This window comes from Tamandua tetradactyla, chromosome 18, assembly GCF_023851605.1.
Source record: "Tamandua tetradactyla isolate mTamTet1 chromosome 18, mTamTet1.pri, whole genome shotgun sequence".
In the NCBI taxonomy this organism is placed as follows: domain Eukaryota; kingdom Metazoa; phylum Chordata; class Mammalia; order Pilosa; family Myrmecophagidae; genus Tamandua; species Tamandua tetradactyla.
The window spans coordinates 35,247,392-35,272,104 of NC_135344.1; the positions used below are offsets into that span (position 1 = coordinate 35,247,392).

The 24,713-nt window shown below is 34.2% G+C and overlaps 1 protein-coding gene across 7 annotated transcripts in view; it reads left to right on the top strand.

The window, feature by feature from the left end:
• Positions 1-24,713, top strand: part of SMAD2 (SMAD family member 2) — a 103,378-nt gene that overhangs the window by 54,559 nt on the left and 24,106 nt on the right. For all 7 annotated transcript variants that reach the window (XM_077135520.1, XM_077135522.1, XM_077135521.1 and 4 more), the window contains one exon: positions 1,976-2,264. In XM_077135520.1, the coding sequence (XP_076991635.1) occupies positions 2,029-2,264 (236 nt within the window). In that variant the 5' untranslated portion in view covers positions 1,976-2,028. The remainder of the gene's footprint in view (positions 1-1,975; positions 2,265-24,713) is intronic.

Here is a 24,713-nt window from a genome sequence, read left to right on the forward strand (position 1 = left end):
CTTCTCCAACCATGATGGAGTAGATAGAAGTTAATAACAGAACTGGCAAATACACAAATATGTGAAAGTTAAACAGCACACTCTAGACAAATTAATGGGCCGAAGATAAAATTACAAGGAAATATCTTGAGACAAATGAAAATGAGAACACTACATAGCAAAACTTATTGCATGCAGCAAAGGCAGTACTCAGAAGGAAATTTATGGTCCTAAATGCTTATATTAAAAAAGAAGATGTCAGATCAGAAACCTAACCACATATCTGGAAGAACCAGAAAAAAGAAAAACAGCAAACTAAACCAAAAGTGAGCAGAAGTAAATTATGTAGAGAATAAAAAAGCAGTAGAGAGAATTAAAGAAAACTACAAGTTGATTCTTTGAAGATGTCAGTAAAATCAGCAAACCTTTAGCGCAGACAAGCAAAATAAGAGAGTGGACACAAAAAATTAAAATCATTAATGAAAGTGAGGGGCATTACTACTGACCCCACAAAAATAAAATGGATCATAAGAGGATACTTTGAATAACTGTATGCCAGCAAATAAGATAACCTGTACATTTGAAATAGACAAATTACTAGAAGCACACAAACTACTTATATTAACTCTGGAAGAAGTGGAAAATCTCAGTGGGAAATTTGTGCTTTATGTGTGATATTTCTGTATACCTACAACTACTCTAATTTGAAACAAGACAAAAAATCAATTGGATATGGATATGTAGGTGTATTTCTGGACTCTAAATTCTGTTTTATGTCAGTACCCCCACTGTTTTTAATATTGTTGCTTTGTAATGCAATTTGAAATTGGGAAGGGTGAGTCCTCCAGCCCTGTTTTTCTTTTTCAAGATTGTTTTGGCTATTTGGGGCCCTTTGTACTTCTGTGTAAATTTGGGGATCAGTTGTCCTAATTTTGCCAGAAAGTGTGCCACAGTTTTAGAAGGGATTGCCTTGAATTTGACTATTGCTTTGGGTAATATTAACATATTAATATATTTTCCATTTATTGAGTTCTTTTTTTCAACAGTGTTTTATAGTTTTCAGTATAGGCTTATATATTCTTAGTTAAATTTATTCCTTCATAATTTATTCTTTTAGATGCTGTTGTAAATGGAATTATGTTCTTAATTTCCTCTCAGATTGTTCATTGCTAGAGTAGTAGATGTTTTTTGTGTGTTGATCTTGTACCCTGCCATTTTGCTAAATTCATGGATTAACCCTAAGACATTTCTTGTGGATTCCTTTGGGTTCTATAGGATCCTGCCATGTGCAAATATAATTTTCTTCTTCCTTTCCAGTTGGATACCTTTTTTGAGGCGGGGGAAGGTTCATGGTCTGGGAATTATACCCGGGTCTCCCACATGAAAGGCAGGCATTCTAACCATTGAACTACCTGTGTATCCCCAGTGGGATACCTTTTATTTCTTTTACTTGCCTAATTGGTCTGCCAAGAACTTCTAGTACAATATTGAATAACAGTGGTGAAAGTGGGCATCTTTGTCTTGTTCCTCATCTTAAGGGAGAAGGAAGCTTTAAGTCTTTTGCCACTGAGTATGATGTTATACATATGTATTTTTAAAAGTCTTTTGAGGATAGATTAAAGTAGTAAAAAGTAAGAAATATTTTTGATTCTTTTGGCGAAAATATTTTACTTTATGGAGTATTAAGAGATAAATATATAAAGTATTAACAATGTTGTTTATCGAAATGTTGAGGCTTTTGAAGATTACTTACAAAATTGTATTTGTCCACAAGACGAGAGTCCTTAACATTTTGTCCAGTTCATAGAGGGGTTTGTATCTAAAATTCATTTAAATTAGTAAAGACAACATTTTCATGGATGGAGAGCAGATTTCTGAAAGTCTGTTGTAAACGTAATAATTTAAAATTTGTCCGTTTTGCAGTTTGATTTCTATAATATTTTGAAATTACTACATGATTTTAAATTGGTCTCTATCATTTCAATATCTTTTCTAGGTTAGATAAAGGAAGGTATTTTCTTAGTGTGGATTGCTGCCTTTGGTAAGAACATGTCGTCCATCTTGCCATTCACTCCACCAGTTGTGAAGAGACTACTGGGATGGAAGAAATCAGCTGGGGGATCTGGAGGAGCAGGTGGAGGAGAGCAGAATGGACAGGAAGAAAAGTGGTGTGAGAAAGCAGTTAAAAGTTTGGTGAAGAAGCTAAAGAAAACAGGACGATTAGATGAGCTTGAGAAAGCTATCACCACTCAAAATTGTAATACTAAATGTGTTACCATACCAAGGTAAGTGTTGTTAGATTATCAGGTTTAATCATCATAGTATTGAAAAGTGCTTAAAGGAATCTGAAGGAAGTTAGTGAAATTTTTGTCACTTTCCAAGTCACCTGTAGTTAATGATTACTACCGTATGACAGCTATTTTTAACCTGCCATAATTTTTTTTTTTTTACTAGTTAAGGCTTTTTTTTTAATGTTTTCTTGAACAGTGTGAGGTTTAACAATCAGAATAAAATACTTAGATTTTATTAAGTTTTATCTTTATTGTTTAAATTTGTATATGATGTTTTAATTTCTGTGATTGAATGACATTTGAATAAGGAATCAAAACCTTTTTCTCTCACTAGCCCATTAGTGACTGAAAGTTTTCTCCTCTCTTGGTTAAAATATCAGTCAATAAGGAGTTAAAAGAAGCTGCTGACATTGTGATATAATTTATAATATATGTTGAATTGTACCGTTACTTCCAAGAAAGAATAGTATGTTGAGGTAGCATCTTAGATCAGTAGAACCTGTCTTGAAGATGTTCCTCTTATAGTGGAAGAACCTGTTACTTGAATGGTTGGAGTTGATTAGTGTGAATTCAGTCATTTACAAATATATGCCACTATCGGAAATACTGTTTTTTTTGTTGTTGTTTCTTTTAATAATGTGGCATGTGGTTTTAAAGGTCACTACTTTTTTATTTTTTATTTTTTAACATGGGCAGGCACTGGGAATCAAATCCGGGTCTCTAGCATGGCAGGCAAGAATTCTGCCACTGAGCCGCCATCGCCTCACCCAGTTTACTACTTTTTGTATACATTATAAGATTTGGGAGGAATGTCAAAAATAAAGAACTTTCTGAACTGATTTTGTAGTATATTTGGGCTAGCATGTAGAATGTAGAAACCATTCTACTTGATAGATTTCCAGTGAGGTTTAAGAAATACATTCCTGACACTTGTTCATATTAGATCCTAGTAATCAATCACCAGCCCATCTACTTGCAAATGCTAACAGTGGAATGTTTCCTGCCTTTTTTGGTTGGACTAATTATCCATTTCTTATAGTTTACTTGTTTCTTGAATATCCTAAGTAAAAGTCATTTTTCTTTGTTTATTCTTTTGTTTTACAAATGCTTACTAAGTGCCTGCTATGTGCAAAGCACTGTTTAGAGGAACTAGGGGATATAGTGATGGATAAACACAGAGTTCCTGCCCTCATGAGGAGTGGATATACACAATAAATAGGTGAACAAAATATAATTTGAGATGGTTATGAATGCAAAGAAGACAACAGGTGAGGTGATAACGACAGAATGATTGAGGGATTAAAAAGCTTAGATTGGATTGTGACATTCAAACTGAAGTCTGAGAAGAATCATCTAGCTAAGGGATGATTGTAGATTTAAAAGGAGTCCAGTGGAGATGAAAGTGAAAGAATACAAAATGAGTAAAAAAAACTTGGGAAGAGAGCATGCAGATCACTGGAAGTTTGGATTTTAGTCTGAATGTAATGGGAAGCAGTTGAGGATTTTTTAACAGTATTGTGTTATTCCTTATTTACATCCAGTTTGGCTGTTGGAGACAAATGGTGAGGTAATAAGATATATATGTGTGTAGTAGGATGGATTGGTAGGTCTAAAAGTAGGGGAATCAGTAAAACATATAATGAGAGATGATGGAGGCTGGGACTGGGGTAGTGGCTGTGATAGCAAGTGAAGTGGATGGACTTAGCATGTGTTTTGAAAGGAGAACTGACAGAACTTGATGATTTGGCTGAGAATAACCCAAAGCTGTATTTGTTAATTTTTCATTTTGTAGAGAGGCATTTCAGTTCAGTAAACATTTATTAAATGCCCACTGTTTTCCTGAAAGTATACTTCCTCACTAATATTAATATATAATCTTTGCCTTTGAGTTGCTTTCTAGGGAGGGAGATAAACTTAAAAAAAAAAAAAAGATTGTTTTATACAGTATGGTAGGTGTTATGAAGGATATTCAAGGGTCTATACCCAGAGGAAGGAAACTTTGCCCATTCTGCTGGCTTGCAAAAAGTTGGGTGCCTGAGTTGAGTCTTGATTGATATATAGTAGAAAATTTACTCAGAAGCCTTTTGTCAATGTTACTGAGGGTATTGGAGGAAGGAGAGGATTAGTGAAGGGTACCAGGCTATTGTCCTTAGAGTTTAAAGGGACAGGAGGGATGTGATAGGAGATGAGTCCATATAAGTAGTGACAGATGTATGATACGGAGTTCAGATTTTAACCTAAGTCTGGTTGGGTAAGGTTGGGGTCATTGAAGTGCCTTAGGTAAAAGAAGGTCATAAATCAGATTAAGTGCAACATTCTGGCTACAGTGAGGAAGATAGTTGTGAAATTGTCAGAGTGGAGACAGGGAGACCAGTTAATAGGTTATCTCCCTTGACAAAGAGAGCTTTGATACTGGAAGAGATGGATCCATGCTTTTGTACAGCTTCATCTAAGAGTCAAATTGCCATTGCAATAAGGTTATCAACAAAGCAGAGCCTTAGAGTAGAAGATTAAAATTATGTATGCAAATATTTAAATAAAAATTGCAGAAATTACCTTAGTCATATTGCCTATTCTTTTTACAACCTATTTTAGAGATTTTTTTTTTTTTTGTATGTTAGGGCTTCCTTCATAATTTAAACAAATTGTTTCTACCCTCTCCCTGATTATTGAAAGCGAAGTGGTGGTTGTCCGTTACTTTGTTTTTCAGTATCAGAAGTTCCTTGAAGCTTAGAAAAGTGCTTATCTACTTTGATGTATGTGTGTATATTTATTGCAAGAGATACAGGTTCATTGGTAATGATTGTTAGTCTATCAAAAAACTTAAGCTTCTTACACTGTAGTTTGGTGCTGTGTATTTTATAAATTTTGCTCTATTTTTAGTAGTAGAATATTTATATTGTGTCCGATTATTGAGCTGTTCTTAATCATAAAATCTCCTGAAAATGCAGGAAATTTTAGTTGAAATTCAGTCAACTTTTAATTATGTGGAGTATAGAGGATGGGGAATGTATTGGTTTGCTAAAGCTGCCAGAATGCAATAGACCAGAAATGGAATGGCTTTTAAAAAGGGAATTTATAACATTACAAGTTTACAGTTCTAAGACCATAGAAATATCTAAACTAAGGCATCCAGAGAAAGATGCCTTAACTCCAAAAAAAAAAGGCCAGTGTCTGTCACATGGAAAGGCACATGGCTAGTGTCGTGCTGTTCCTTCTTTCTGTTTCTGTTGCTTCCAGCTTCTGGTGCCATTGGTTTCCTCTCTGAGTGTCTGTGGGCCTTCACCCAGGTCCTCTGAGACACAACTCTGGGTTCTGACTTGCTTAGCACCTCATGGGAAGGCACATGGCAAAGTCTGCTGGGCTCTGTCTGTGTTTAGGCATTTGCTCTCTCTGTTGGCACTCCAAGCACCTCCAAATGTCCATGTCTCTATCAACTATGAAGCAACTGTTCTCCAAGCGTCTGCATCTGAGATTTCTCCAAAATGTTTCCCCTTTTAAAGAACTCTAGTAAACTAATCAAGACCCACCCTGAATGGGTGGAGTTACATCTGTATCTATCTAAAGGTCACACCCACAATTGAGTGTCATGTCTCTATGGAAGTAATATAACCAAAAGGTCACACCTACAGCTGGGTGTGTCATATCTCCATAGAAACAATCCACTCAGAATTTCCCACCCTGAACAATAGGTCAGGCTCCACAAGTTTGGACCAAGATTAAAACATGGCTTTTCTGGGGTACATAATAGTTTCATACCGGCACAGGGAGTGAAGGTGAATAAGGTTGATTATGGTTAAATCTAAAACCATTGTTTAAAGAAAACTATTTAAAGTATGTGACAGAATGGATTTATTGTAGGTTTACTTAAAATTGCAAATAACTGCAAGTAAAGTATTAATAATATAACAGTTTTATAAACTTGAAAATGTGAATAAGCTTAAATGATGAATATGAAACATGACTTAATTTTAAAATATCTGTTACTGGAACTCTCCCCTCTGCCCCACCTCCCAGTATTAGGATGGGACTAAAGTTAGAGCAGAAACATAGTCCATACTATATGTCCCTCCCCTCAACCCCCTCATCTAATTACTCTGCCTTTATGGCTTTGACTGTGAAGTTTTGGAAGCTGAATATAACACAGATGTCACTGCTGTCTCTTTCCCACTATTGTATGTGGGGGCACAAAATAATTCATAGGTAGAACTTACCTGTTGAGTTGCATAAACTGATATAGTATAAATAAAGTTTCATGACTCTTCCACTTCACACATTTTTGAGGCTGAGGAATAGGAAACAACTCAGTCACAAAATCAGAATGCAACTCATATTTAGGTAAAGTTTCATACATATGAAGAAAAAAAGGCTTTTAATACATTATTTTTACAACAAAGTGGGGATGTAGATTCTTTAAAGTTGAAAACAAGGGATTGAGGGTATAAAATGGCAATGTATAATAATTCTTAATGGTGAGTGTATAAAATGCTGTATCATTCCCTTTGATAGGAATACAAATTTATTTTGTTTTAATAAATAATTTATAAATTATTTTACTAAGGTTCCACTGACTCATACTAAGGAAACAATCAGGAATACTGTTTTAGTTTGCTAAAGCTGCCAGAATGCAATATGCCAGAAATGGAATGGCTTTTATAAAGGGAGTTTATTTACAAGTTTACAGTTCTAAGCCTGTAAAAATGTCCAAACTAAAGCACCCAGAGAAAGCTACCTTGACTCCGAAGAAAAAGTCAGTGTCTGTCATGTGAGAAGGCACATGGCTGGCATCTGGTGGTTCTTTCTTAGCTTCTCTGGGGCAAACACTGAATTTCTTCTCTCCAGGTTCTGACTTATCAGGACAATGGGTCCTTGCTCAGCATCTCATGAGAAGGCATATGGCGACGTCCGCTGGGCTCTGCAACTCCAAACTTTGGTGTCTAGGTGTCTGCTCTCTCTATCAGCACTCCCGTCATCTCCAGATTTCTGTGTCTAAGCTTTCTTCTGAGATTTCTCCAAAATGTTTCCACTTTTAAAGGACTCAAGTAAATCAAATAAGACCTGCCCTGAACAGGCAGAGTCATAGCTCCATCTAATCAAAAGGTCACACCCACAATTGGGTGTGTCACATCTCCATGGAAACAAGCTAATCAAGAGGTTGCACACTAAACAATAGGCCTGCCCCCACAAATATGTATTAGGATTGAAAAAACATGGCTTTTCTGGGGTACATAATAGTTTCAGGCTAGCCCAAATACAGTCAGAGATTGCTGATGTTCACTTCAGTATTGTTTTTCATAGCAAAGAATTAAAAACAACCTAATCCTAACCCTTAGTTTTCTTAACTCTAATAATAAAGAAAATTTACCCAACCAATTTTATACTAGAATTGAGCAAGGATAGTAAAAGAAAAATTTATACGAATCTTATTTATAAAAAATTAAAAATAAAATAACAGAAACTAGAATGTAGTGGCTTACTGAAAACCAAACCATTAAAACCATGCCTGGGTAAGGCTTATTGCAGGAATTTAAGGATAATTTATTCTAGGAAATCTGTTAATAAAGATGCCACATATTCATGTCTAAGAAGAACCCTGTTATCATCTTGATGGATCTAGAATGAACATGTGATGAAATTGACCATTTGTTTATGTTAACAATTAGAAGTAGGGATTTTTCTTAAATTTGATAAGCATTTGTAAATGTCACAATCATAGAACTTTAGAAATACAACAGATTCTTAATAGTGGTTATGGGTGACCTAAAACAAAATGACCTGTATTTTTCTAATATTTACAAATAAAAGTATGTTTTCCTTTTATAACCAGCACAGTTAAAAGCTTATGAAGTTCATTGTGTAATGCTTAGACTATTTAATTCTTGTATTTACTTTTTTACCCCCCACCTCTCTTCTCTTGTCACTCAGTGTCCTTATCCAATTATACTCTTAGAGTCCTTTGTATTCTTCCAGTATGCTGTGTTTCATTTAGTGCTCTCATTGGCATTTGGGTTTTATTTTGCATCTTTTAAACATCAGTAAAGAAAACTTTATGTAGAATATCAACTTTTATTTCTGACTTCATATTTTTATCCTTTTTCTCCCTTGGGTAACTTGGTAAGAGCTACAGAGAAATTCTTTCAAGCAAACCCCAAGCTATAGAATTCCTCAACTTTTCTTAAATTTATGCTTTTTCGTTACTTCAAAGACTGTTCTTATTCTTTCTTATTATTCATTCATAGATGTATATATTGGTGTATCAGAATATGTATGGAGTACCATGAGGGAGGGAACTCTAAATTTGAAGATTGATTACCAGTTTTTGAGTCAGCTTATTTAATACTGATGAGTGTGGGGAATTTATGCTTTTCATTATTTCCTCATCTGTGAAAGGGGTTGGTGCTATTTGAGGACTTTACAGTACTATTTTTTGGATCCATTGAAATACTTAATTTGGAAGTGATTTTTAAGTCGTAAAGTTTCAAAAAAAAGCTGCAGAGAACTATTCTATGTATTTTTTTTTGCCATGGGCAGGCTCTCATACTTAAGAGAACTTTTACACATTTTGAATTATTCATATATATGCCAGGCCTTCATTTTCCTTCTGCTTTTTTCAAGTTAACTCATTAAATTTGTAGACATTAAATTGTGTGATTTATCAATGCTTAGAAAAAGATTCTGCCAGGCAACATTGTTTTTAGGTATAATTAAGTTTATTCAGATGTGTAGCATTTATTTATAAAGTCAGCACGGTGAACATTTTTATAAATGCATTTAGAACTTTGAGGTTATGTATAATAGTTATCTTTTACTAGCTTAAGTATCCAATTTATCATTTCTATTTTAGTTGTATAATATCAAAAAGGCCCTTGATTACAAGAGAAATAGTTGCAATTGATGGTACCTTTGCTTCTGGTGCTTAACATTTACGGTTGTTACTTTTTGATGGATCTATTGCTCCAGGACCCTTTTTTGAGTAGATGATATATTCTTTTCATCTTTTTAAGTGATACAGGACTTTTTTTTTTTCAATTGTTTTCCTTAAAATGGAAAAGCACCTACCTGCTCTAGATCCTTTGTCCTTTGTAAAATTGCTGCATTATACCCAGATTATACAATTATTTTCTATCATTTTAACATTTACCACCTGATGCAATAAACAATATCCTACTTTTCTTATGCTATTAAATTAATGTATTGGCTTCAGAAAAGAAATCAATCTAACTAAAATAATAGGCATTTAAAAAAGTTGCAACCATCTTTTGTTTTCCCAGTATCCTTGGTCATTTCCAATCTTCAGCCATTCCTATATATCTAATCCTATTCTGGGATGATTATAATTATTTGGGATAGCATTTAGCTACAATGTCTGTTTACTCTGTTGAAAGAAATTTAAAAATAAAGCTACTGTGGCCGAAAGATTTAAAATGGGTCTAGAGATCATTCTGGAGGTTATCTCAACCTGGTTTCACAAACTACCAAAGTATTCACAGCCTCAAGCAACAGCCTTCTTCAAAACCCTAAGGACATCTGTACACAATAAACAAACTACAAGATAAGGAACTCAGTTAACTATCTAATCAGAAGAAAAAGTACCCCAAATATACACCAACCATGAACAGCTTTTCTTATCTTCTCTTCCTTTACAAATCCTTGCCTGGAAATGCCAAAAGGAGACATGATTTCGTTTGCTACCTGAATCTGTACTTCCTGAATTGCAATTCTAAGACATCGAATAAATGCCCTTATTGCCTTGCAGTTTAATTTGTTATTTCTAGATTGGCAACTCCCTTCGCTACTTGTCTTATAGTAGAATGTTTCCAGGCCTGGCAATACAATAGATGTACCATCATCTAAGAGGCCTGAAATCGACAGTACTATACTTGAACCATCTAGATGTAAAATAATAGTAAAACAATAGTTTAGAATATCTTACAGTCCTGCTTTAATTTTTCTCTTGGACCTAGGCTAAAATGACTGTATTCTATATGTCCCTTGTGCTCTTTTCTTTTCATTCTTTTTACAGTTTATAACCTGTTGAGTTTCCCGATACTGTTTTCTGCTGTGTCCAGCCTGCTGTTAAACCTATGCAATTAGTTCTTAATTTCAAATATTACATTTTTCAGTTTTGGTACATCCTTTTCATATTTTAGATTTGAATATCTGTTGAAATTCTCCACCTTTCATCCATCCATTTTATTTATTTCTCCTGAATTTTCTTTAATATATTTATAATAGTTTGTTTAAAGTCTCTAGCAACCTAAGCTCTGGATCATCAATCAGTGTGCTTCTATTATTGTCTGTTCATTGTTTTGATCATTATTCACGTTTTCCTGCCTCTTCATATATCCTGTAATATTTGTGTACTGTATATTTCATATAAAAGAACAGATGCAGCAAGTAATGTTTCCCCCAAGAGTATTTGACCTTCCCTATGTGAGGCTGATCGCCTTAATTAAGTCAGGCATTGAGCTGGATTGGGGCTGGATTGCCACTCTAATTTGACTTAGTCTACCACTGGCTCATACCTTTTCCTTGGACAGGGCTCTCTTGGAATTTTGATTACAAGTCTGGCAGGTTTCTGTCACCTAAACTCTCCAACACTGGGAGATTCACTTTTACCCTTCCTCTTGCTTGCAGCTTTAAAATCTGGTAAACATCACGAGAATGGAAACTCCTCTGATTGTCGGAAGTTCTGCTGTGTTCTTTTCCTCAGTAGAGCCCCTCTTCCTGGGCTAACCTTGATCCTTGCCCTTCTCTTAGAATATGTAAAAGACCCCAGGGAAGGAAATGGCAGTCCATTACTTGTCAGTTCACCTAGAAAGTATTCTTTTTTCTCCAGAATTTTAGTTCATCTGGATCTGATTACTTTGATAGCTCTCTAACAAGCTTTCCCCATTTCTGCCCTCACCCCCTGACCCCAGCTGTTGCAACAAGAACATTTTCAACATAATATTTCGAGGTGGAGGTGAAAAATGCTGAAGAAAACTTTTTCATTTATCACCCTCTGCTTCTTCTCTCTGTTTCTAAGGGCTGCACCCAATCAGTGGAGAGTAAAAATAACAATTTTGTTCTTACATAACTCCATGGAAGTTGTATTGTGTGTGTGTCCTGTTTAATTTGGGATGGCTCTACCCATTCACTTGCCCAAAGAAACTTTTTTCCATGAGAAAATGATTCTTATTGTGAAATCTCTAATTCTGTGTTTTACTTATCTGGGATATTTTATACTAAAGTTACTGTTTTAGTTTGACTTGCTGTGTTTTTATTACTTGTTTCCTTTTAGTAACTTTCTTAGAGGCAGAGTAGTAATTAAGAGTGTAGCTTCAGGCGGGCCATGGTGACTCAACAGGCAGAGTTCTCACCTTCCATGCTGGAGACCCCAGTTCGATTCCTGATGCCTGTCCATGCAAAAAAAAAAAATTAATAATTTTTTCTGCCACTTGTAAGCTGTTTGAATTTGGCCATATTACTTTGTTTCCCTTACCTTATTTGTCAAAACAATACCTAACTCTTGAAGTTTTGGATAATAACTTACTTAATATGCTCAAGGCTTAGTACTATGCCTGGTACTGTGGTTAACAAGTGTGGGCTGTGTAACTGTAACTCATATCTATAGACAAGAAAGCTATCTTATTTTACCAGTATTTTCTTCTTTCCCCTCATTTTTTAAAAGTTTGTTTTGAAGAAAGCTTTTTGCATGGTTATCAGCAGAATTTTCTCACCAGAGCGTTTAGACATGGGTTGCTATTTATTGTAGATAAATATATTGTTTAGGAAATTAAAGTTTAGTTGGAAAACAAAATATAAAGGGAACTAAGTTAAATAATGATGAAATGTGTAATAAAGATGAGAGTTGTCAGAAAGCATGAATAGCTAAATAAGTAGTGTATGTGTAATGGTCTGCTGAGTTCAGAACAATTGCTTCTTGTCAGCTGGGAATAAAACATAAAATGTTTTATAAATGTTGCGGAAAATAAACCAAATAAACTAAAAATTCATGCTTCAGTGACTTTTACAATATTTTTGTGTCTTATGTACATATTTATTAGATTTACTTTTCCCCGTCACTCTTTTCCTTTTGATGCTAATGTTTATGTTTTAGTACAGATGTTTTGGGGAAGAGGGGATGGAGAGATTGTATCTAAACCTTTGAATTTTAGAAGATATTCCTGTCATGTATCCCTGTATTAAACCTTTAGGATTTTTGTCCCCATTTACCAAAAAATACATAATCCAGTAACAAAGTTGGTTGCAATATAGATCTCCTTGCACTTGTTCCTTTCCTTTACCCTTTGTATATAGAGTAAAAAATAAAAGCAGCTTTCTCAGTGAGACCATTTGAAAGGGAAATGCTATGAAGTAGTATCTACAGTGGCATCATCACTTTACCTGTAATCTTAATTAAACCTCACAGTAACATCATTGAAATAGATAGGAATAGTTTATATTCTGCATGTAAAACTCTCTACAGCTTATAAAGCACAAGACTTGTTTTTTTCTGACCAGTAATCAGTCATAAAATGATTAAGAGGAATACAACAAAATGCATGTGTATTTAATTGTTGCAGAATTGCCACTATTGGAATAACCCACGCACAGATGATAACTATAAACTCTAGATGAAAAAATTAAAACTGTATCTGCACAGGAATAGAATCAGCCTTTTAAAAGGGAATAGTAAGGGATAAGTTTCTTTTTTTTTAGAAGCTTTTGCCTGAGGCTAGAGTCTAGATGACATCTTGCTAGACAGCTAATACTTTACTCTCTTTGGCTTGAGGAACTAGATGACAAAGTTTAGGACAAAGTTTAAGTTGGAAACTGAAAGAGGAAATGCTGGAAAGGAGAGCTCTCCAGAGGAAGAGTCTCAGATTCTGTATATAAACTGCCTAAATCTCTGGTTGATCTTTGGACAGTGTGCATGGGGCAGAGCTCAAGCAGCACAACTGAGACTAAAAGAATAGTTTTTATCTGCTACCCACCACAGGGATGACAGTTTGAATTTTGAATCCAGCCAGGTTAACTGCTTGTTCAAACAAACAAAAACACTCTGGCAATGATGTAAAAGAATCCAAGATCTTAACAGAATCCAAGTTGCAATCCAAAATTATTAACCAAATGCAGAAAAAGTTAACCATGAAACAAGATTGAGTGCAAGGTGATTTAAATATTGGGAATAGTAAACAAAGATTTTAAAGTAGAGTATTAAAAATATGCTCAAGAACACAAAAGAAAAATATTCTTGTGATGAAGAGAAAGATTGAAAATCTTTAAAGGAGAAGTGGAATTCCTAGAACTAAAAAGTACAATATTTGAGGTAAAAAAATTCACTGAATGAGTGAACTTGCATATAGACCAATCAGAACTTTTCAGTCTGAAGAGTAGAGAAAAGAAGGTAAATAAAAGAGCAAAAACTTACTGATCTGTTTAATAGTATAAAATAGTCTAACATACATGCAGTTGTAGTCCCAAAAGGAGAGAACACAAGAACATCTCAGAAACAAATATTTAAGAAAATAACTGAAAATTTCCCAAATATGGTGAAGGTGTAAATTTATAGACCATAGAAGTTGAGCATAATTCCATGCTGTCATCACCATGCAGAGGTAAGATGGACTACCACCCCAAATTTGGTTTTAATAGGTCAATGATGACACCACACACTCACCAGGAGGATATGAAAAGATTTATTACTCATGTGATGAGATTTTCTGGGGGAGAATAGGGCAGACTCCCACATTGGGAACCTGAAAATGGCTTGCATGAGCAGGAAAAGGAGACCATCTGGCTTGGAGTTTTATGGTAGATAGGAGGTGGGCCTAGGATGAGGGTTCCCATGCTCAACTGAATGCCATGGCTTACCTGGTTTGAAATCCTATCTGTGTAAGAGAAGAGAGCATGTGGACTTTATTAGTGTTCCTAATTTTGAGGGAAAAGGGAAAAGAGGGATGGTGGGACTTGAAAGCTGTCAGCTGTCAAATGTTAAAAATGAAGTCAGATACCTAAGCTGAATAAATGAAAAGAAAACTACACTAAGCTCATCATAGTCAAATTGATGAAAGAAAAAATCTTGAAAACAGCTGATAAAAGATGACATGTTACATATGGGGAACCATGTGTAAATGACAGGTGACTTCTCATTAGAAGCAGTGGGGCCAAAAGGGGAGATACTTTAAAAATGTTGACATCAGGAAGCCATAACCGTAATCTGCTTAAAAGAACTTTAAAATACATACAGCAAAAATTTATAGAATGAAAGAGACAAACATGAATCTGTAATTGTAATAGGAGAGTTTAATTAGACAAAAAAGTCAATCAAGACATAAAAGATTTAAGGTCTACTATCAACCCCCTGCTTGATATTTTTAGACTACTAAACCCAGTGTCAGTAGAATGCACCCTTTTTTCCATTGCTCATGGAAGCATCACCAGGAAAGCCCATTTGCAGAACACAGTCTTACTAAATTAAAATAAATATATATATTTATATAAATATATATGATATTTTTGAGAAGTTGTAAGTTTTCAGAAAAGTCATATAGAAAATGCAGAGTTTGCATATACCTCCCCTGTTATTAATACCTTGCATTAGTGTGGTACTTTTGTTACTGTTGAGAGATTATTGTAATTGAAATATTAACTATATTTTATAGTTTACATTAGAATTATATTTATGTTGTACAGTCCCATGTTTTTTGAAATTTATTGTTAACCTATATACAATCCCAAATTTCTCTTTTTTTAACCACATTCACATATATAATTCAGTCCTGTTAATTATGTTCACAATGTTGTGCTTCCATCACCCCAAACAGAAATTCTGTATAACTTAAGTATTAACTCCCCCATTCCCTACTCCCACCCTAGCCCCTGATAATCTGTATTCTGTTTTCTGACCTTATGGATTTGCTTATTCTGATTATTTCAGAGTAAGTTAGTTCATACAGTTTTTGCCCCTTTGTGTCTGGCTTATGATGCCCTCAAATTTCATCCACATTGTTGCATCCATCAGAATTTCATTCCTTTTTTTTTGTTACAGCCAAATAATATTCCAGTGTATGTATATGCCACATTTTATTTATCCATCTAGTCAGTGGACCCTTGAGTTGCTTCCATCTGTTAGTAGTTGTATATAATGCTGCTGTGAACATCAGTGCGCAAATATCTTTTGAGTACCTGTTTCAGTTCTTTGAGGTATATGTCTAGAAGTGGGTTTGCTGGGTCATGTGGTAATTCTGTACTTAACCCTTTGAGGAATAACCACACTCTTTTCCGTGGTGTCTACTCCATTTTACACTGCACCAATAGTGTACAAGTGTTCCAATTTCTCCACATCCTCTCCAAATGGACTCCAAACTTGCTTTTTTTTTTTTTTGAATAGTAGCCATTCTAGTGAGTGTATTGATATCTTTTTGTGGTTTGGATTTCTGTTTCCTTAATGGTTAATGCCTGAGCATCTTTTTCATGTACTTGTTGGATGTTTGTATATCTTCTTAGGAGATAAAGACTTTGCTCATTTTTAAATTAGTCTTGTATCTCTTGTTGAGTAGTAGAAGTTTTTTTATATTTTCTGGCTATTAAACCCTTATTAGATATATTTTTCCAAATATTTTCTCCCATTCTGAATGTTTTTTTTTAACTTTCAAATTGAAGTCCATTGATATAAAAGAGTTAATGGTTCTGATGAAGTCGCTTTTTTTCCTTTGTGTGTGTGTGTGTGTGTGTGTGTGTGTTTATGGTGTCAAGTCTTAGAAACTATTCCATATCAAAAGGTCTTAAAGATGCTTTCCTATGTTTCTTCTAGTTTTGAGTCTTATATTTAGGCCTTTGGCCCATTTTGAATTAATTTTGTATATGGTATGAGGTAGGGGTCTGCTGGTTTGAAGCTATTATGAACCCCAGAAAAACCATGTTCTTTTAATCCAATCTTGTTGGTGCAGACCTGTTATGGGAGGGACCGTTTGATTAGATTATTTTCATAGAGATATTGTCCCATCCATTCAAGATGGGTCTTAATTAGTTTACTGGAGGCCTTAAAAGAGCTCACAGAGAGATCTTGAGTTCAGAGCTGACACAAAGAACAGAGAGATGAAGCCAAGTGATGGGCATTTGGAGATGCTTGGAGACAAGCTCAGAGAGGAGACTACTAGAAGTAGGAGCTGAAAGCAATGAAACCCAGGAGCAGAGAACCAGCAAACATCAACCATGTGCCATTCCATATGACCAAGAAACCCCAAATGTGATTGGCCTATCTTGAGTGAACATATTTCCTTGTTGATGCCTCCATTTGGACATTTTCATAGCCTTAGAACCCTGAATTTGTAACCTAATGAATCCCCTGTGTAAAAGCCAATCCATTTCTGGTATATTGCATTCTGGCATCATTAGCAAATTGAAACAGGGTCCATCTTCATTCTTTTGCGAATCGATGTCCAGTTTTCCTGCACTATTTGTTGATGAGACTATTATTTCCCCAATGAGTAGACTTGGCACCCTTGTCAAATATCAATTGGCCATAGATGTGAGGATTTATTTCTGAATTCTCAGTTCTATTCAAGTATGTCTTTCCTTCTGCCAGTATCATAGTGTTTTGTTTTGTTTTGTTTGTATAGCCCAAAACTTTAATGTCTAGTGAAAGTACATGCTTGAAGGGGCATGAGTGCAAACGTTCTCCAAAGGAGGAGAAGCCCATAGTGTTTTGATTACTGTCCCTTTGTAATAAGTTTTAAAATTGCAACATGTGTATTCTCCAACTTCCTTCTTCTTTTTCAGGATAACTTTGGCTATTCGGAGTTCCTTACCCTTTCATATATATTTGATAATTGGCTTTTCCATTTCTGCACAGAAGGCTGTTAGAATTTTGATTGAGATTGGGTTAAATCTATAAATCACTTTCAGTAAACTTTCGTTTACTGAAATTTCAGTAAAATTTCGTAACAATACTTTGTCTTCCAACCCATGAGCCCTGAATGTCCTTCAATTTATTTAGGTCTTCTTTGATTTCTTTTAGCAGTATTTTATAGTTTTCCTTGTCCAAGTCCTTTATAAACTTGGCTGAATTCATTCTTAGTTACTTGATTCTTTTAGTTGCTATTGTAAATGGAATTTTTTTCTTGACTTCCTCTTTACATTGTTTGCTACTAATATATAGAAACACTGCTGATTTTTGCACGTTGATTTTGTATCCCACCACTTTGCTGAACTCACTCATCAGCTCTAGTAGCTTTGTTATGGATTTTTCAAGGCTTTTGAAATTTAGAATCTCATCTGCAATAACAGAAGTGTTACTTTTTCCATTCTAATATGAGTGCTTTTTCTTTCTTTTTCTTGCCTAATTGCTCAGGCTAGCGCTTCCTGTACAGAACTGAATAATAGTGATGAGATCTGGCATCTTTGTCTTGTTCCTGATCTTAGAGGGAAAGCTTTCAGTTTTTCACCATTGATCATGTTAGTGGTGAGTTTTTCATGTATCACTTTTTAATGTTGAGGGAGTTTCCTTCTATTCCTAGTTTTCTAAGTGTTTTTGCAAGAAGTTATGCTGGATTTCGTCAGATGGCTTTGTGTCAGTTGAAATGTTCATGTGTTTTTTCCCTTTGTTCTATTAATGTGGTTTATTACCTCAGTTGATTTTCTTAATGTTGAACCAGTTTGCATACCTGGGATAAATCCCACTTGATCATGGTGTATAATTCTTTAATGTGCTGTTGGATTTGGCTTGCTGGTGTTTTGTTAAGTATTTTTACATCTGTATTAATAAGAGATATGGATCTGTTATTTTCTTGTGATATTATCTGGCTTTCGTATTAAAGTGGCTTCATAGAATGAGTTAGGGAGTGTAGGCTTCATAGAATGTGGTAGGGAATGTTCCCTCTTCAATTTCTTGGAAGTTTGAGCTGGATTAGTGTCAGTTCTTGGAATGTTCGGTAAAATTCACCAATAAAGCCCTCTGGTCCTGGGCTTTTCTTTATTTGGAGGTTTTTGGTTACTGATTCAGTCTCTTCACTTATTATTGGTCTGTTGAGATCTTTTATTTCGTCTTGAGCCAGTGTAGGTGGTTTGTATGTTTCTAGGAATTTCTTCACTGCATCTAGATTATCTAATTTATTGTCATATAGTGCTCATAATATTCTTTAATAATCCTTTATATTTCTTTGGCATCAGCAGTAATATTCCTGCCTCCCCACTTCATTTCTGATTTTAGTTATTTGTGTCCTCTCTTCTTCCCCTTTGTCAGTCTAGCTAACAGTTTGTTGATTTTACTAGTTTTTTCAGAGCAAATTTGTGGATTTGTTGATTCTGTCTCTATTCTGCATTTCATTTGTCTCCACTCTAATATTTTTATTTCCTTCCATCTGCTCATTTTGAGTTTAGTTTGGTCTGTTCTTTTGGATCCTCCAGTTGTGAGATATTTCTCTGAATTGAGATATTCTTTTTTAGTGTAAGCATTTAGAGCTATATATTTCCCTTTCAACATTGCCTTTATTATATATACACCGTGTTTTGGTGAGCTGTGTTTTTTCATTTTTGTTAGTCTCAAAATATTTCCTAATTTTTTCCCTTGTGATTTCTTCTTTGGCCCATTGATTTTGTTTTTTTTTAAGTGTGTTGCTTAATTTCCACATATTTGAATTTTCCTGTCTCCCTCAATTATTAATTTCTAATTTCATTCCATTGTAGTTGGAGAAAATAGATTTTGTATGTTTAAATATTTTTGAGTTTGAGTCTTGTTTTATGACCTACCATGTGGTCTATCCTGAAAATGATCCATGTGCACTCAGTTTATGTGTCCTAAGCTATTTAAAATGCAAATTTTTGATCTCACTATTCTATATAAAAATGAGGACCATTCTGTTATAAGTAAGTAGAAATAGTTATGGATGGGTACTTAAAAATTATTCCCTAGAAGTCTATATTTCATGAGCATATCAGTAATCTGCAACTAGAACTTCAAGTGATGTTTCTTTTGTTACCGTTCTGCTAATTTGTTAATCATTCTGATTTTATTCATAGTGTTTAGCATGTTTTAATCTTTTCACAGTGACAACATGAATTCTTGCTCCTTTTGAAGTGTAGAAGAAATATGTAACTTTTAGGCAGAAGGTCATGAAAAATAAATTAGTAAAACATAATGAGGTTTATTAGTTTGACAGTAGCTGAGTAATTGCTGCAATAAATCAAGGAAATATATAGAAACAATAAAATGAGTTTAATGATTTAAGTAATTCTGCCCAAAGTCAGTATTGTTTTCTTATATTTAGTTCTCATTGCTTGCCTGTTATCTCTGATAACTATATGAATAAATATGTATTTCTTTAATGCAAAAAGTATGTGAACCCAAACATATAATGTCCTTGAATGATTGAACCAAAGTATAAAATGTTGATTTAGATGTGACTAAAATACTTATCATGTGTATAATTGGCAAATTGTAGACTACATTTTAAATTTTAGCTTCATTTTGCTTTCATTTTTCAAAGGTGAATTTATTCAAAGGTGAGCTTTAATGTATTAATTTTATTGATGAAATTGTAGAAGTGAATTTTGGGGAATTTGCTAAGTTTTTTTTGTCAGGTTAAGTACCATATCATTTGTCCAGTGATCAACTAAATATACTTTATAATGTACAGATCTTGTTTGGCACATTAGCGTCCCGATGGTTTTATAGTTTTTACACCTTTTTTTTTTTTCAAATGTGTTTTGTTCAAGCTAGATATATAAGCAAGAAAGTTAAAGTTGAAAGAGGATAATCTACTTTTAAGAAAAGAACACAGGATTTTGCCTTAGATAACTAAAGCAAGTATGCTTGCTGAGCTGTCTGGATATTGCAGTGATATCTTCATTAATAATTTATGGTCTGTTGACTCTTATTTCAATACATATTTGTAATAGTCTATGTTCATTGTGTAGTAAAATAGTATCCATATATTTGGAATGTTTCTAAATATCTTACTATTAATATTAATGACTTCTAATTTAATTTATTGTGGCCAGAGAACATAATTTATATGATTTCAAAATTTTTAAATTCATTTTATGGCCCCAGCACGTGGTCTGTTTTTCATATGTTTCTTGTGCACTTGAAAAGATTTCTATAAGTGTCATTTAGGTCAAGGTGGTTGATAGTATTTTACAGATTTTCTATGATACATATATATATTTTTAAATCTTGTGGGAGTCTAGTTGTCCAAGCAGTTACTGAAATTGCTCTGATTGTTAATTTATTCATTTCTTCCTATTTATATCTTAGTTTTCATTCATGTATTTTGAAACTGCTTTTAGAAGCATGCAAGATCATTGTGTCTTCTGATGAATTAATCCTCTTATGAAATATCTCTGGTAATACTCTCAGTTTTAAAGTCTAAAACTGGATGGGCCACGGTGGCTCAGCGGGCAGAGTTCTCACTTGCCATGCTGGAGGCCCGGGTTCGATTCCTGGTCCCTGCCCAGGCAAAAAAAAAAAAAAAAAAAATCTAAAGTCTAAATGTCTTGATTCTGCTATTTTTATACCTTCATCAGCATCTTAAACTTGCATGGACTATTTTCAGTCTACCTATGTCTTTAAATTTAAGCTACATCATTTGTGGGCATTTAGCATCTTGTAATTCTAACAAATCTGTCATTTAATTAGAGTATTTGATGTGTTTATTGTTATTATTGATATGGTTGGATTTAAACCTCCTACTTTACTCTGTTTTCTATTGCTTTTGTTCCCTTCTTTCTCTCCTTCTTTGGGGTTAATTAATTATTTTTTAGTATTGTTTTTCCTATGCTTTTTTAAAGCTAGTTTGCCTTTTTAAATTATTGCTTTATGGACTACAGTATTCATCCTTAGCTTTGCAAAATGTAGTTGCTTTTACCTTCCTCCTGTTGTTTGGGCTACTGTTACCATCCTCCTGTCGTTTGTGCTATTGTTATCATATAAATTACATCCATATCTTTTTTCTTAAACACTTTTTGCTATAATGTTATCTCCCTTTAAAGGAGATAATTACAAGAAGAATATATATATATGGCCTTTGCATTTACTATATATTTACACTTTCCAGTGCTCTTAATTTTTCCTGTCATTTTGAGTTTCTATCTTTTGTTATTTCCCTTCATCCTAAAGAGCTTTCTTTGGCATTTCTTTTGTGCAAGTCTGCTAGCAGTGAATTCTCTTGATTTCTGTTTATCTGAGCATGTTTTTGTTTTGACTTCTTTTATAAAGGTTATTTTTGTTGATGTTCTAATTTCATAGCTGCTAAAATAAATACCAATCAGTGGGTTGGCTTAAACAGCTAAGATTTATTGCCTCATGGTTTTCAAGGTAGGAAAGTACAAAATTGAGGCATCAGAAATCAGTGCTTTCTACCCGAAGACTGTGGCATTCTGGAGCCAGCTACTGGTGATCCTTAGTCCTTGTGTTTTCTGTCACATGATAGTGCATGTGTCTTCAACTTTTTCCTCTGTGTTTTGTTGACTTTGGTTTCTTGCTCTTCCTGTAGCTTCCTCTTTCAGCAGCCAGTTTCCTTTTCTTATAAGGACTTCAGCCACATTGGATTAAGGCCTGCCCTCATTCAGTTTGGGCACACCTCAACTAGCAACCTCAAAGGTCCTGTTTACAAATGGGCTCACGCCTACAGAAGCGGGGCTTTGGATTTGAGCATGGCTTTTGTGAGGGATGTTATTCAATCCCCAACAGTTAGATATAGAATTCTAGGTTGAGAGTTTTTTTGTTTTTTTTTTTAATTACAACTCTTTAATGATGTTGTTTCACTTGTCTTTTGGTTTCCACTGTTTCTTATGAGAAATTGTTGTTCATGTCTTTATGCCCGTATGTGTAACAGACTGTTCTCTCCTGTCTACTCAAAGGTTTTCTCTTTGTCTTTTGCTTTTAGCAGCTTGACAGTGATTATATCTAGGTGTGGTTTCCTCGCTATTTATAGTGCTTGGTGTTTTCTGAATTCTTGAATCTATATAGTTTTGTGAAGTGTTTCAGCCATTATTCCAAATATTTTTTTCTGACCTTTTCTCTCTTTCCTTTCTTTCTGGGACTGCACATGTTATTTTGTTATCCAATCTTTTTTCTTTCTTTCTGTTCTTCTGGTTGGTTCATTTCTGGTTGGTTCATTTCTATTGATCAGTCTCAGATTTACTGAGTTTTCTGTCATCTCTAACTGTAAGGTTAATTTTTTATTTCCGATTTTTGTAATTTTCAGTTCCAGGATTTCCATTTGGTTCTTTTTTTTATGATTTCCATTTCTTAGGTGAGATTTCCTGTTTCTTCATGAATCCTTGAACATGTTCGTAATTGTTACTTTAAAATTCTTGTTGCTAATTCTAACATCTTGGTTATTTGGGGTCTGTTTCTGGTTGACTGTTTTCTTTTGGCTAGTGCATATCATTTTTGTTTCTTCATGTTTAGTAATTTTTGTTTGTATATTGAAACATTGTGAATGAAACATTGTAGAGCTTCTAAATTCTCTTGTCTTGCTCTGAAAGTATTGATTTTTTTTTCTAGTGGGTCATTAACTTGGGTGGCCTCAAAATCCACACTGTTTGCCTTTGATTTAGGCAACAGCTGAAATCTCAGTTTAATTCTTTCAGCCTTAAAAGTGTTTTCAGCAGGTCCCACAGATTCCTTTCACATGTACAGTTTAGAGGGGTCAGTGAAGGATATGGGCCAGAGTTCACATTCATATATTGATATTGATATTTATCTCCCTGTGGCTTTCTTCTTTATAGGATTTCCTCTCACCTTTTTTCCGAGTCTCTCTGGCAGCCTCAAATGTGTCCTCTGACTCCTCAGTTTAGTGGAAGTGTTTTCTCCTTGAGGTATAGGTGCCCTGCATATTCGGACTGGGCAGTGTCCTCAGGTGCAAAGCTACATAATAGCAGCTCTTACCCAGTGCAGTTTTCCTACTTTACAGGTTGATTCCTCTTCAATTTTTTCTATTTTTGGTCTCTCTCCAGTGTTTTCAAATAGTTGATTATATTTTATCCAGCGTTTATCATTATCTGAAGAAGGGTTAGCTTAATAGAGGATATTCAGCCATTACTGAAAGCAGACCATCTATTCTGCTTTGTTTTTGTATAATGTGTTTCAGAGTCTGGTAGAACCAGTGCCTGCTTTTCTTTGTCTGCGTTTTCCTGGTTGCTCTTGTTTATTTTACTATATTATATTTGGAGTAATACTGTTTTAAAACAACTTGATATTTTTATTAGGGTTGCATTAATACATAACTTTGGAAGAATTAAAATCTGTATGATATCTTCCTTTCTAGGAACATGCATATTCGTCTCTTTGCTTAGTCTATTTCTCAATTCTGTTCCTCTTTTCTAATATTGTTTAAAATTTTTCTTTGTGTAGTTTTGACACATTTCTGATTATATTTATCCTAGGTGTTTGTGTATATTTTAAATTGGATTCTTTTTAAAAATATTTTTCTAACATAAAAAGCATAAAAATTTTACTAGACAGAAGTTAGTGATATTTTTCAATAAACTCTCTGAAAATAAATGAGGGAATTGAGGCATAAATAAATATACCCTCTAAGAACAATTGGAAAGTGGTTGAGTTAGATATGCAGATTCTAGATTCATTATAAGTTCCTTATAACTATTGTTTATTCTTCTCTGATTCCTTTCAAGGGTTAAATGAAGCTCAACTTAAGTTCTTTATGTCTCCTTTAGATTCTGGTTCTTGTCTGAGTCCCAGAGTTACTTGAGTGAAATATTCGTAGTAGTCTCATAAGAGCAGAAATAGCTTCTTCTTTGTTTTCTTTAAAAAGACAATTTCATTTGTTCCTTTAGAATCTTTTTTTTCCTCCCAGAATAGCTTCTTGATCTACCTTTTTGTTAGTCATTTCTTTTAATTGTTTTCAAAGAAAGAAGAGTCAGTTATATACTATTCCTTTTGCGGTAAACTCAGATTCACAAGACTCTGGATTTTAATTGTTTATATTTTGATTTAAGCTGCAACTAGTTTTATGTGGGTGTGTATGTATGTGTATATATATATATATATAAAACTTCCAATAGATACTTGATAAATGTTTTTGAAATAAAGGAACCATTTATATCATGTCTTTTAAGGTAGTACATCTTTGGGGGAAAAAAAGGAAGAAATCTAAATTATCTTCCAGTTTCTTGGCTTTTCTGATTTTTGTAGTCTAAATAAATGAAAGATAAACTGCTGGAGCCTAAAAAAGCAAGAAAACCTGCAAAATATCTCAAGAAGGTGCTGGAAAGTTTCTATAAACAGGCTTTATGAAAAAAGCAAAACCTAGTATCATAGTTACTGTAGCTCCCAAAGCAAGGCGCATAAAATTTTCCTGCAGCCAGCTTGTGCAGGTAGCACCGAAGCCTAATATAACGTGTTTGTGTTGCCCAGCCATAGGAAGCTAGCACTTTTCACCACTGCTCTTTGAAATATTGATTCAGTTAAATCACTAACAGTATGTACAT